Genomic DNA, 15513 nt, shown 5'->3' with positions numbered 1-15513 from the left:
CCTGGTCTAGTTCTAACAAAAGGTTAGAAAATCTGCCAACCAGCTCCTCAATTAACTGAAGATATGAAGGTTACATGCCAAGCTAACACACTCGTAGCATCTCACTAAAACTAACATGACATTCCACTCATGCGTACAGTCTTCTAATACTACTACAAGGGTACAGAGGTTATCAGTTTTAAGCCCTAAACATAATAGCACAGTATTCACTGTAAACAGATAGCACATTATCCTATGTTTTACATGATATTCCTGATAAAACCGACTCTGACCTGCTCCAGTTGTCGTGATGACTTTAGCTTTGCTACGAGCTCCATCTCCCTTGGTGGTGTATGCTGCTACAGTGACAGAGTAAGTGGTTTCAGAGTGAAGTCCACCAATGATGGCCTCCTGCAAAATAGAAAAATCCCAAGGTCAGAGTTTAAAAGGAATCATTGAGTCTGAGTAGGACCGCCTCAATGGTTAGAAAAAAAAAAAAAAACACCTCTCACACAAGCTCCGACCCCTTAACAAAACACACAGCACCAAAAGAAACCATATTGAGATTAAAACCCCTTCTCCGTCCACTTGTAGTTTCTTGATCAATTTGCCTATATTAGGAAACAAAACATTTTGTAGCACTTAACAGAGAAAGGTTTTGAAGGCACACAAACAGGCCCAGGAACTTTTCTCAGTCAAGAAAAACTCCTGGGCCCAATTGTAAGGCACACTCTGAACCCAACAAACCAAACAAATGAACAAGAACGTCACCAGTGTATCAGTGTTCATGCCTGCTGCATGGATAAGCACGAGATTAAACCCAGAGGAGCTTAGGATCATCACTACACTGCAGACTATAAAACCCACATATAGTACACTTTTGACTGTGGGATATATTGTGAAAACCTTAATAAATCTTACAGATCAAAAAAACATCAGAGAGATGTATAATTTTTTTTTAAATAATTAAATTTAAATAAAATTAAAATTACACTCTTGGTATTTATTGTCCTCTGGATTCTCATGCAAGCTGGCTTAAACAGTTTCAAAAACACAGACACAGTTAGGTGATTGAACAAATCTGTAACAGTCAGTAACAGACAGAGTGAGGTAACAACACACTATTATTGGTAACCTGCTGCAGTGCTGGCACTCACTTCACCAGACTGCATCAGTCTGAATAAAACACACCCACACACGCTGGAATTAAACACACTCTGAGCTTGAACAAAGCCCATATGTAAACAGACACACGCATACGTGAATGCACATACTCACCAAAGTATATATATATACTATACATAACACACACTCGGAAGTCTGCATGCACGTACAGTCAAACCATTATTGTTCACGTACACAATGATACACACGCGCATAGGCACACACTCGATACAAAGAACAAATTAATGCCCGAGGCTTGAGCACACATGCTGGAGTTGTCTGTTTCTGACTGGGGCCACTGAGAGGGCGAATACGCCAATGCCCACAAGCCTTCCTGCCGGAACTCCTCGCAAACTTCTCATACTCTTGGATTATTATACGGCTTCGCCCTAATGCTGTTTCTCTAACTAATGAAGTTTTAATTTCCCAACCATAGAAGAACATTTAATAGTCTATATAAGCCAGCTCTGTTTGACAATGCTTTTTACTGCCCCTCTCTTTAAGGGACATTTGGCGCTCCCGTACTAGCTTTTAAGAGAGACGGGGGAGAAAATGCTAAATTACTGTATCATAAAACCATTTTAACTTTATGGAGGAAGTCTCATTACTTTAATCATACAAAATGGCTTTAACAGTCTGAGAAGTGGCAGCAGCAGAGATCTTTTTTCCTCTATTCTGGCAAGGTCAAACCGGGTCTAGTAACACTTTTGAAACTCAGCAGAAATAGAAAAAGCAAGTCTTCAAAGTTTCCCTCGGAGCAAATGCTTAGAGCAGCACCAAAGGGCATTACAGAGATTATCAAGTCGACTAGTTATAGAAATGGATTCTTCTCTACAGCCTCACTTCACCACTATCCTCACTCTAGGAGGAAAATGGGAAGCATTTTTAAAACAAATATATATGCTTCAGTTTTTTTTTCTTCTAAAACGCAGCATCTGTATTTAATTTGTGTGGATTTGAATTAAACACGCCACAATTATCTGAAAAAAAAAAAAAATGGAATCCTAATCCCTGTGAACATGCCATGGGTCAATATGAAATGCTAATGTTTTTGCTGTTGACATCTGTCTGTGGCTAGTCACACTACATTAGTTACCTGGCACACAGACTGTTATCGCCAAAAACATAGCTGCTAAAGAAATAATAAAGATGTAGGAACAGATGTCTTCCTCTGACAGCGTCTAGCTCTGTGTCTGTCAGGTGTTAATCAACACATTAAGAGGAGAGGGAGAGGAGGCAAGCCTGACGCATGCCATGTGGGTGTAGCTGAAGGAATCTGGCCATGTGTGCTGTGCAAACACATTTCTGTTTAACTGGCTGTTATAAAATAAATAAAATGATCCGCACGAATCCCGCTGGCTCTTTTGTGAAAAAAAAAAAGACGAAGAAAACATCCAGCGTTGATATATAAACAGATAAAACCTCAGCATCTGTCCACCTTTGCAGGTGGTCACTGGATTGATTAATCAGTTTTATATGTTTTATGTGAGAGAGGACACTCGTACCTACAATAGCTAAAATTATTTTCTTAAAGGCAATAAAGCTTATTTTAAACAACTTCTTTGCCCTTGTTTGAATGTTCTGGCAGGTTTCTATTGAATTTCTGACTTTGAACAGTAAGTGGCTCTGCATTTATGCTAGTGCAATATGACGTCTGGGAGGTAATAAGCCATAACAAAGGGCTGCATGACAGCCATGGAACAGTGAGCTGCCATCCAGGCAAATGAAAAGAACATGAAAGGCTGGTGGCAATCTTGGAGATGTGTGGAGCTGATAAAACACACAGCTCCTCCCCTCAGATAGACATGTCATCTGGAACAGTAGGGGAGACAGCAGGTTAGGCGAGCCTGATTAATGTGAGCATCACACTGGGAGAGTGACACACAGCCTTTGACTGCACCGTACACTCTATGATGGGGGGAAAACGCTGCATGCTCGCTGCAGTAAGTACCTCAGATCCGAGTGAATGCCCAGCTGTTACTACGAGTTTGTCTCATGGTAAAATGTTGAAATATTAGAATTGCACGCAATCACCAGTGGAAATAAACCTCATGCTTTGTGGTGTAGTAGTTCTTAGAGAACATCACACACACACACACACACACACACACACACACACACACACACACACACACACACACACACACACACACACACAAATACAAAAAACAGGAATCATCAGGACTCACATCTCTTGCTGTGGTTATGATGGGGTTATGATCTTTCATGAGGATTCACACCGAGTGGATTACAAGCATGGCTTGCACAGAAATAAACACACTGAAACACAAATCCAAACACACAAGCACACACAGCACCCCCAAATTGCAGAGGGGAGAAGAGCCTGCCCTGCAAGACAACCCAGCAGCACACATGAGGGTTACTCACATGCTCGGTGGACTCGTCAATATTCCACTGATGGGAGAGAAGACACAGGACACAGGATGGGGAGAGAAATGAGTCAGAGACAACACAACAGGAAAAAAAGCCCTGGTCTTTTTTTCGCTCAAAGACAGATGAATGTAGGTGTCAACAGAGTCATGCAGTGGAAAAAAAAAAAACACAGAGGGAGATATTGTGATGGAGTAAAAAAAGAAAGAAATGAAGACAAGTTGAGTGGCATAAAATGAATCGTGTAGCCGAGTTGAGCAATGGTTGTGAAATTCATTATTGTTTATGATGCACTGCCTTGTTTCTCATTTGCCTAGGAATCCAATAAAAACCTCTCTCTTCCTTAATCACAGAACACCTCTATTCAGTATGATAACTATCTCACTGTGGACATAAAGCATAAAATATGCAGAATCTCTCAAGCATTTCCTCTTTCCTCTTTTCAGAAATGGAGGGATGGCCTTTTATTCATTATATTTCAATATGTTTTCAAAATGTTCTCCTTGCTCGCTGTGCTTGGCCAAGTGATTCCCGGGGGAAGTGAAAGCCCATTTCGTGCCGCGGGGCTCTGTCGGTGCCGAGCGTGAAATCCTATTACCAGTGCTGCTATGCTAGCCCTGTGACATCAAACCCCATCGATGCAGAACGCAACTGCTGGTGTTTACCAGCAAGTCGCTCCACAGTTCAGCTACTGCAGAGGAGTTCACTGATGGGTGGCCTGGCTGACAAGGGGTAGGAGAGATGACACTGGTGACACTGATGTGGGACAAAATGGAGAGCACCGAGGGAAGGGGGGCCGAGGGTGCTGGTGGCGGCAAGTAATTACAATTGAACATTAGGGTGCGTAGCTCCAACAAAAGCGGCTGGTGGAGTGACGAACAGTGGGGAAGATGGAGAAGACGACAAACAATGATGCGGAGACATGATGGGAGTAGATGAGGAGCCAACAAGTTCTAGTTAAAGGTTTGGTTCACCTAAAATTAAAAAAAATATTATATCTCTTTAGATATCAATCCAAGCAGATTTTTTTTGTCCATGTTTGGCATTTTCATTTTCTGCCCCCATACAACACAATGGGGAAAAAATGAAATGTATTGTGCATTAAGTTAACATGAAACGTGATAATATTAAGAATCATCAGTCTAATATTAAACTTCTATAAGCTGTCTGTTTCCAAAGTCAATTTAAAGCAAGCTTTTCCAGCACCTTTTAGCTGTGGTAAATTACATATTTATATACAGTACATACAGTAAACTGATTATTATTAATATTTAATTTTTCCATCACATTAAATTAGATGTGATTGTGTTTTAAAAAATCTACACAAGGATTATAAATGTCTAAGTGTTAAAAAAGAGGATGACCCTGCAAGACAATAAATAACAAGCAACTGCATCAAACAAATTTGTTTCTTGTAAATAAACTTGTGATCATACCCGTGCTTTGTTTAATAGACCAGACCTGGAATTTAATTATAAATCTAAATATTACTTGCAATATGACAAGCCAACCTCTAGAAGTATTTGAGAAAATCTATCTTTCTGTAATCTATTTATATAGTAATTTATTTATTTTATTGAACAATTCCTTTGATGAAGAACATTAAGTCCATACATTAGACACATGCCTTCAAGTAATAATTCTGCAGTGGTGCCTGCCCGCCTTTCTGCTTGCCCATCTTCCCCTTCTTGCCTCTCCAGACTTCACAAACAAAGGGAGTGAGCCTCACACACTGCTGATTCATTGTGCACTGGAGAGACATGTTCATCATCCTCCATTGACTGCTGGCATATGAAAAGACAAAAGACCCAACTTCTCCACCCCCCTCCCTGTGGTTTGGGTCTTTATCAACAACCAGCTAACTGAAGCATAAGCAAGGCTGTTTTATGGTCCCAGTTGCGACTGGTCGAGACACTTCCATCAAAAACTGCTGCCTCATGCTCCCCTGACATAGCGGGGCACTAAAGAGTACCATTAAGAACAGCTGCTACTTAACTCCATGAATAACAGTTTGCGACATGCCTAATTGCTTAATTTGTTTACCGTCGACTCCACTCAGTATGTCAACAGAGCAGCGAACACATTAAGGTTTGCAAGAGTTCCTATCTCATCTTGGGCTTAATCCCTTTCTATCGCCAACTGCTTTTGCTTTCTGCTTAAATCCATGGGAGAATTATAAATTATCCCCCATTTATATTTCGAATGCCAACGCAAGCTGAAAACACATCATTGCTGATAAGCGTCGTTTGTGGAAACGGAGCGGTATAATTTGCAGGCGGGTGAATGCAAATGTGATGACATGGGCTGAGATGTGTGGCTATAAAAATGGGAACGAGGGGGGAACGAGTGATGTGGAAGAGAAGGAGCTGTCATGATTGATGGAGTGAAACGGGCTGAGGTGCTTCTTTTCTCTTTTTTTTTCCGTTTCACATTCAACTCCAATCTGAGGCAGTGAAGGCCGTAGACGCAGTGAGGCATTGCCTCGCTTGCTCGCTCGCTCCCACACACAAACGCACACACACCACAAAAACGCATGAGTGGTCAAACAAAATGAACCTGGAAAAGTAGTGCTGAATAAAGGCAAAGTTGTGCAGGAAGGCAAAGTTGTGCAGAAAATACACAGAAACACAGACAGTGGCTAATGGCTTCAAATTCTATCACGCCCGTTTGTGGTGATTTTTATAGATGACTACATGGAACACACAAGCCTAGAGGTTCCTGTGAGTGCACAGTGATGGAGCAGGCTACGTGGCGTGGAGATGCCCACTCAGGTTCAGGCCACTTTCCCAATAGAAGCATGGTTAGAAAGGGGTCGATAACATCACACTGTTAACGTGGCCTCTGGTTTAAATTTAGCAGGGAAATGAGGGCGATGTGTGGGCTCCTGCTTGAAAAGAAAAGAGGCGCTTAAACCGCCCACGCACAGGCAAGCTCTCCTAGCTCTCCTCCCAGCGTTTCAGCTAACCCTGAGAGAGGGTGAAGAGGAGAGAAGGAGGCAGAAACACAGAGACAAAGACGAGGGGAGAGGTGATAGCGATTTTGACAGAATCTGCAATCCAATCAGTCTGCTTAGATTTGTGATTGAAGCCTAAGGTGAGGTTGTACTATGTTGTGAGAACCCTGGAAAATCTGAATTTCTCTTTTCCTCCTGATAGGCTTACTGTGCATTCAGTGCAGGTGAAAGGGTGGATATGGAACTGATTTCACAACACATTAGGCAAATTCTTGAGAGAAGCACTACTAGGGATGTGCCAAGATAGAAGAAAATTGTTTTTTCCTGTTATTCATCATCAATTACAGGTGTGTGTTTGTGCGATTTGCATGAGTCTAGGATGAGTCATGAACTCTTCTCAGCCAGCTGGAACGCCTACTGCAAGGTTGATCTAACCGTGAGCATGTCTGCTCATGTTATCTGTGCTGTTTTCCCACTTGTTGATGGAAAGATGTGTGAGAAAGGAGGGATTGTTCGAAAACCAGTTGAGCGTACGTGGACAAGGGAGCGTCGGCTGACTGTGTGGTCTTTAATGACGTCTGGGCAGGTCCTTGCAGGTTGGCTACTCAGCGCTGTCTCATAGAAAACAATCTGTTGAGATGACTCAATCAAGGGTAACCAACCCGCACGCAAGCCTCTGGTAATTACTCAACCGGCTTCTCAGGCAGAAAGGGTGCAAAGGGAGGACACGAGAGAAAGGGAGGGGGATTTGGTGGGAAGGAGGAAAGAAAAAGGAGGGTGCAGAAATTCAGGTTTCTGCCAGGGAGGGAATGGTGAGTTTGAGAAGTGTCCTGGACAAGGAACTGGAACATGAGAGCTATCCTGAGTGCCAAATTGCAGTGTGTCTTAGTGTTTACTGTGTGAACCTGGCACAAATGAGACATGGCGGGGAGTATTGTTTGCACAACAAGTAGGGTCATGTTCAGTTCAGTTTTTGTAAGGCAAAACAAAGTCACGCTAAGCATGTCCAAGACTCTTCCAGGAAGACAAGCAGCCACCATGTTTTTGTCTTCTTTCAGTCCAAATGATCCTGTCCTGGCTGTCAAGCACTCTAGTACACAGACAGATAACAATGAACTGTCAGCAGCAGCTGCCAGAAAATACTGCTGTGGAACAAAGTGTTGGACTGTTTTTGGGGAGTTGAGGGCTGACCACTTGGCCTGGCGTGGAGACGTGGACAGGTGATATCCGCCAGAGCCATTCTCAGCTCTATCTGGCCAAAAATGACCTTAATTCTTATTTTATACTATAAAATCAATGTGAGATGTGCCACTTAGGTAGATGACAACCACACAAAAAATTACTCAATATTTTTTTTTAATCACTGACTTCCCGGTTGCCGAACTGGGATTCAAAAGCTTCTACTTAGCGCCACTTGGGACGTAGCACATCTGACACATCATTACAAGGTGACTTTGAAAGCTCTTCCTCTTCTGTAACGATAAGACTTAAGACAGCAGAGTGTTTGCCAAAGCAAATGAGGGTTAATAGCTCCACTCAAGGGCACAGCAGTGTGCACTGCCTGGGAACTGAACCAGCAACCTGTTGGTCTCCCTAAATGCTGCAGCGAAGCGGTTATCGGCAAACGCTGCTCAGAGAAACATGCAGCGCTGTTCGGATTTCTTGTGGTGTTCCTGCGGCCAGGGAGCGCTTACTGGTACAAATGAGATGTTTTTGTGCGAGGCCATCGGGGGTGCAAGCGAATGCGTGTTCGTGCAAATGTTACTCCCGGCAAACAATCAGAAGGAGGCTCTTAAGCTGGTCTATCCTCTCCCAAAGAGAGGGGAAAAGTGAGAGTGGGGTTTTGGGTTTTAAGATATTCATGAATCTCTGAATCCCTCTTAAGGATTACAATCTCTCATCCATCTCATGGTGTCACATAGCTTTGGGCGATTCAGAGCAGTCTGCATTAATGTGTAAAGGGCGGCGTCAGGAAAATAACTCTAATTTATAAACATGGTAACAAGGCAGTGCATATGTATTACTGCTAAAACCCGCAAAGAGAGGTACATTGATTCCACTAAGCCCCATCCTGATGTAACACATATAAAATATTTAATAGCTATTACTGTAGAATTAGAATGGATCTTGTTACGACAGCTAATCCAAAGCTGTGGGAGCAGGGTACCAATTTAGAGCCAAATGTCACATGTGTAGAAAGATGAAAAAAGAGGCGGTGGGGGTGGTGGTGGGGGGGATACTGCAGTCGACAATTCCATGTGTGTCGCCCAGTATGGGGGAAATGAAGTGTGAACTCAGAGAATGGAAGGGAACAGAGGAGCGGTGGAGAATGAAAATAATGGGAAATGAACATAAGACAGCTATAGACAGTGAAAGAGAGCCAGAGAAAGACTGGACAAGAGTAAGACATCATCCAGTACCTGCGCCTCTGGCAAAGCCACGTCCATGATGTTAGGCTGGCCTCGTGGTTCGCCGTTTTCAAGTCGTGAGAAGATGACTTGGTAGCCTCGGATTTGGCCGTGCTGCTTCCCCTGCAGGGGCGGCTTCCAGGTTACCCGGATTGCTGTGGAATTTATGGCCTCAACCTCCAGCTTCCTGGGGGGAGCTCCTGGCACTGGAAACCAGAAAAAAAGTGCAAGAGTGAGACAGACAGAAAGAAAGAAAGAAAGAAAGAAAGAAAGAAGGAAAGAAAGAAAGAAAGAAAGAAAGAGACAGACAGACAGTGAGAGAGAGAGGAAGGGAGGGAGGAAAGTGTCAAAATATGCTGAGTTGGTGATTTTCCTCACTTCACTGTGTTTTGTGATGAGGAGCCAAAAACCATCAAAATAATGACTCCTTTTTTTTATAGACTTGGGTGCTCTGTAGAAGGAAGCGATACTAAATTTGGCCATGAATCAAAATCATCTCCACTTAGTGTGGACCTTCCACGTCTACAATGTCCCCAAAAAACCCTGCGTGGGACATCACATGGTCTAGCGATGTCTGTAATGCCCTTAATTTCAGTATGAAATTAGCTGTGTTGCAGCAAACTTCAAACACATTAATTATAGACGACTCTCTCTCTTAGGAGCGGCCGCTCTCTATCACACTGCAAACAAAACGAAAAACGAGTGAGAAAAAGAGGCAAGAGCAATTGAACAGAGAGGGGGAGTTCTGCTCCACTTCTACTCCTCAGAACAAAAGAAAGAAAACAAGAAGGCATTTAAACAGTGAAAGCAGAGGAAAGTGGTGCAGAGCTGAGGCCCGCGGGTGATGAGCCCGAACCTGCCATGGATGGGAAGTGTTAAAGCTACAGAGAGACAGCTGGAAAGAGGAAAAAAAGAGAAGGTGACCTCCTCTGCTACAATATGTTTCATTAACTCACAATTGATCAACAGGACACACAGAAATTTGCAGAAGTTGAAGAGAGTGAAGGAAACTAGTGACAGGCAGCCCCAAGCAAAAAGAGTCAGAGCACTCTGCTGAAGGAGAGGAGTCAACCTACCATCCTCTTTGGTTCTCATCCTCACTGGGGCACTCTCAGGGCCCGGGCCCACGTCAGTGTGTGCCCTCACCCACACCTGATACTCAGTCCACTTCTCCAGGCCCTCCAGCACATAGCTGGTGGCGTCTGCGCCGATGCCCGCCACCTCATGCCGCTCCGTGTCCTCTCCAGCCAGGGCCTGGTAGCTGACTGTGTAGCGCACAATAGCGCCGTGGCGGCTAGCGGCAGGCGGTGCCACCCAACTCACCTTGAGGCTGGTGGAGCTCAGGCTGACCAGATGTACATCCTGAGGGGGGGCGGACGGGGCTGCAGGGGAAGGGGAGCACAACCACATGGACGGGGGCACGGATCAAGCAAACAAAAAATAAACGAAAACACAAGCAAACATACGGCAAAACTGTGGAAGCTTTTTGTATAGCAGTCAATATGAAAATGTATAATATTCAAAATGTCAATGTAATATTTTTGAGTTTCACCACCTACAGTATGTATAAATGATAAATGTTTGTTTATTATTGTTTATTTAGACTCATATGTAGCCATGACAGAAGACAATATTTCTAATATGGATGTTATTGCAAAGAAGCTTCACACACATCTTCAATCCGGCAGCACAGGAGATCGATACAGTCGCTGCAGTTTTGAAGTTGACACCCAAGATTGAAAAATATGGTCACAATCTCCCGATCTGTTACTAAGATATGGAGTTGAATAATGTCCAGAAAAGTGTTTCAAAATTAATCTGACCATTGACCTTAATATAAAACGCCACCATGTGTCATCTTTGACCACCAAACTCTAATCACTTCGTTCTCAAGTCAAAGTGGCTGTTTCGGGCACATTTTAAAAACATTCCCTCCATGTATTTCAGAGATTTATCGTGTGACGGACGGACGAACAGCCTAAAAACATAATGGCACTGGCCACAGCTGTTGTGGTCGCAGAAGCATAAAATTTAGCAATAAATTAAGTCGGAAACACATCTCCTGATTTATCAGAATTTTGTCCCAAAAACGGACAGTTTCACAGTATCCCGAATACAACTTTTTCGCTAAACTGGCCAAGAGGAATAGAAAATGAAAAAATCCAAATATTTTATTTTTTGAAATAATTTTAAAGAAGAAGCCAGAGCCAAATTTTGATGCATAATCGTTTAATATATTGATATTGATTGATATATTGGACAGTGGTTAATATGCACAAGACTGAATACAAGGAGTCTTGATTTAGTGTTTAAGTATTTGCTATGAGATTTTCTTAAGGATTATATAAAAGTGAATATAAAGGTTTTGGTTTATATGAAGGTTCCATTGATAATCATTTGAATCAACTTAGACAATGTCCCCTCCTGAGACTTGTCACTGTCTACCACACCCTCTTCTGGGCCAGGCACATGGAGACTGGCCTCCTGCTCCCGAGTGAGTCCTGGGCCTGGCGACACACAGAACATCATACTGCAGTAGGACTGGGCGGTATGTAATTCAAAATTATATTATATTATAATATGTAATGTAATATATGTATTACATATTGTAAATATTATAATTCATTGCGTTTTTTATGAAAACGTATCATGATTAAATAATATTACAAGATATTTTTATCATCGTATAAATTTACAATACAAGCACATACTCAAAATTCTTATAAAATTTGATGTGAAATCTTTTTGTTTTTAATATTAGACTTCACATTACGTTACATAATCAGTCTATAGCTGGAAATATTTAATATTTATATATGTGCTTCATCCTCCTCATCGTACCTGGGCTCTTCACTTTAAAGTTAGGTTTACTCTTTGCAAATATTGCCTCAGAATAGCTGATGTCCGGTGTGGTAAACAGTGCTGCGAACAATCAGCCCGGAAAGCAAGCAAGTAAGCAAGGAAGCAAAACTTTTAGTTTTGCCCCCATATTTTAGTCCAGGTTGAAGCACCATATGCAAGCTCCCATGGATGTTGCAACCACAATTAAGAGGCAACAGAAGCAGCTTGCATGTAAATAACACCAAAATGCTATAGAGCATAGTTTTTTAAAATTACATGGCTATAATGGTACAAACATTTCCCTGCCGGTGTGGTGGATAGCCTTCTAAGATAGACCAGACTAACAAAAAAATCTAACTACATTTAGCACTCTGCATATTTTAAATTTGGCTCGTAATTACACATTAAGCTTGGAAAAAATTTAAAAGTGTGGCAACTGGCATTCATCTTTTCAGTGAAAATATAACGTTAAAGTACGATCCTAATGATTATGCTTATGTGACGGCCCATAAAGAAACAAAGATGGTTTTAATGTTTGATTTTTCAGATATTGAACACCATAATATCAATATCCAACCTATTCCGTATGAAGGATATGTCACCTACCTTTTAAAGTCTATTTTGACTGAGCTGGTGAGATTCACAATATTTTTGCAATCATACTGTAGGTGAAAAATGTATTTCATTGCAAGTTTGAATATTCTAATTTTATTTTTGATCCTGAATTCAAAAAGCTTCCAATACTAAACAGGATGCTGCCTCTGGACTGAGAGATTGGCTGCAAAAACACATTACCAGGCTACTGCTGAAGCTGTGTTTGGCACTTCATTTATGCATAGACCGTGAAACTACAGGGTGGGCTGAACCGAATATAAAATGTGCCAAATTTTTTACAGGGCTATGTCTTTTCATAAAGGCATAATTTGTCCCTGACTGCCCTCTCTGCTGCCTCTCGCTGCATGCAAGGGGAGCAGTAAACTGGCCATTGATGTGTGAGTGTGTGAACAAGTGCTTGACAGTGTTGACTGGTGTTCACACGTTGATGCAGAAGCTCTGGGCTTCATGACAGTGTTTGTCAGACCCTGTTCACTGCTGCAGCTGAGATACACTGGGCTGCTACCGAGAGTCATACATAAAGCTATCATAATCAATAACAGTCATGAGCATTGCAGCTATTGTCAACATCTGGTTTGTAGTCACCGCAGTGGAAAACTACTTTGTTATGATTATCAGATGGGACAAATTCCTAAAGATTTACTATGACAACATGCTGCTGCTCTTATTAACCCTTTGGATTAAATCACTGTAATTAAATCACTGTAATGTTGCAGCAATATTGTTTTGGTCTTTAAACTGCTGTCCAACTGGGCATCAATGTAATTCTTTAATTTAATGTGTAAGCATAATATCAAAGTGCCAGATTCAGTTACATTCTGTCCACCTCACCCTGTTTTTATAAAAACAAACTCCCCTGGCGTGTCCCAGTATGTGAAGAAACACATATAACATATAGAGTCTATATGAAGTTAGTCTGGAATGATAGAATTACTGCAATAAATAAGATTATTTACAACAGCCTTATTATAAAATATATGTAAATTCTCAAGTCCAGAGGTAAAAATAGAAAACCAATAAACAGTTCTAAAACAGCTAACAACAACACTGAAAAGAAAAACAACAACGTTCATATATTTCATGCATCTAACTCAATCACAAACTTATTCAACTCTACAAAAGAAATCCTTTTCACAAGAGAATAAAATGAACCAAGAGAAAGAACATTCAAACAAAGGTTTTCGTACAAAGCATGCCCATGAAATTTCTTTTTTAATAAGCAGAGCAATGAACAGTTCAGCTCAAATCTGAATCCAATATACTCATGCCAGAACATGGAGCTCCACCTTTCCAAAAACATTGGGGCTTAACAGAAGAGAACTGAGTCACCTCAGGTGGTCCCTGATCCACAGAGGAGTGGACAGGAAGCTACAAAGACCTGACGACATGATTTGTATAACAAAAAGGTGACAGACTGAATCAAAAATAATGCTGATGAGTTGCAGAATAGATTGTGAAATTAAGGTCCAAATCTGCTAGATCAAAGTCAAATAGGATGAGGACAGAACAAATCCACAGGAAATACGTGTGCCTCGAAGGCAAAAATGAGCAAGACAAAGACTGGGCTTAAAATAGAGATACAATTATTGATGAAGAAGATAGAAAACGTGATCTACCTCTCCTTCCTCCAAATGATAAGGCCCAATATGTAATACAAATATAGAACTGTGTTCTGATTTTTCTACGTTCGAGATAACCTTTTGTTTGAAATCTGATTGTGAATTGCATTTTGAAGTGCTGAGTTCTGATATAATTGTCTTATTCCATTTTAGGTAAAGCATCACGCAACATTTACAGACTCTCAGGTCCTTAGCTGAGTAGCAGAGTAGTAGTTTTTCATCATATTTAAAAAGCTAAGTTATGTTCATTGCTCTGAATCTTAAAAAAAAAAGATACTAACCATTTAAATGCAGCACCAGAAAATGTCACACTTTCCCACTGCCTATTTGCCTCAGCCTTTCCCAAGGCTGCTGCTTATTTCATGCACACCATCCTCCCGCCGCATGAAATCCAAATTCTGTTCTCCAAATTCTGTGTCCTTGTGGCTCCTGCTGTCAACAGGCCCAAGGACACAGACTCATCACCGCTCGTGATCTCAATTGACAGTTATATAACTCTGTGGTTGTCAGAGGTGTTAGCTCCTCAATGATGTTGTCTGTCCTAATGGGGAGAGATTTCCAAAAGAGATATCCATATCGTTTTTTTGTGGTCTAAAAAATAATTAAATGCGATCCTTCCTTTGCTGTGTGCTAGTGTTGCAGGGCTCTACAAGTGCAGCATTTTGCAGCATATGTGAGAGGAAATTATAGTGTGTGAATGTGAGCACCGGTGCGAGTGCACACAAATCAGCTGTTACTAATTAACATTAATTCCATGAGTAACTTGATGGCATGCCAGAATTAAATGTTTCTGTTGTTGGGATCATGTGCTCTCTACAAGCTGGTGTCTACACTCAATGACCTTTTGTGAAAGCAGAAGCTGGAATCTGTAACATCTCTGAATTATGTGTTTCTGTTTATGTGTTTAAGTGTTTCTGTGGATCCAACAACTCGGATCATATCACCTCAGTTTTAGGAGTCGCATTATCCGAGTTAAACTTTTATTCATATCATAAATATAACTAAGTTGAAAATGACAAAGGTATAGTTATCCACGTGAACCTTTTGTTTTTCATAAAATCTAGTTGTGTACGAGGCAAATGCGAGCCACAAATGTATTGAATATAAACTTCCTGTTCATGCATGGTGCCACCACAGCAAAAATAACAGCAGTCGGCTGGCAGAGAGTGACATTTTGATAGCTGGCAATGTAAAAGCACATAATTATGTGAGGCACTATAACACAGCACAGGACACAAATGTGGGAACAAGACACATTAAACCTACCTTTGACACTGAACACAAGGCCTGCCCTCAGATAGATGGACAGGAGGGTTAGTGTTGGCGACAGAGGGGAGGTGGTGGAAGCATGAGGCTGACCCCGATGGCTGCACTGTCAGCATTTTATGTTGTGCTCAAATTGACTTGACATTCAAGTTGCCTAGCACTGTCTGATTTAAGCTCCATGAAAGTGTTCAGTCTAAACCTGGCTGTGGGTGACTGTTTCTCGACAAGGTCTCTGGTTAGTGGACAACAAGGAGATAAGACAAGAGAGAAAAATTGT

At 41.6% G+C, this 15513-nt stretch overlaps 1 protein-coding gene across 5 annotated transcripts in view; it reads right to left on the bottom strand.

Annotated features, from left to right (window-relative positions):
* LOC131981057 (receptor-type tyrosine-protein phosphatase F) overlaps positions 1 to 15513 on the bottom strand; it is a 175651-nt gene that overhangs the window by 47818 nt on the left and 112320 nt on the right. For 3 of the 5 annotated variants that reach the window (XM_059345346.1, XM_059345347.1, XM_059345349.1), the window contains 4 exons: positions 9972 to 10277; positions 8908 to 9101; positions 3532 to 3558; positions 273 to 390 (listed from right to left, as the gene is read on the bottom strand). In XM_059345346.1, the coding sequence (XP_059201329.1) occupies positions 273 to 390; positions 3532 to 3558; positions 8908 to 9101; positions 9972 to 10277 (645 nt within the window). The remainder of the gene's footprint in view (positions 1 to 272; positions 391 to 3531; positions 3559 to 8907; positions 9102 to 9971; positions 10278 to 15513) is intronic. The other 2 variants (XM_059345348.1, XM_059345350.1) reach the window with 1 other exon arrangement.

The sequence above is a fragment of the Centropristis striata genome, chromosome 11, assembly GCF_030273125.1.
Source record: "Centropristis striata isolate RG_2023a ecotype Rhode Island chromosome 11, C.striata_1.0, whole genome shotgun sequence".
In the NCBI taxonomy this organism is placed as follows: domain Eukaryota; kingdom Metazoa; phylum Chordata; class Actinopteri; order Perciformes; family Serranidae; genus Centropristis; species Centropristis striata.
The sequence above is the reverse complement of the archived record's forward strand: the minus strand, read 5'-3'. Positions and strand labels throughout refer to the sequence as shown.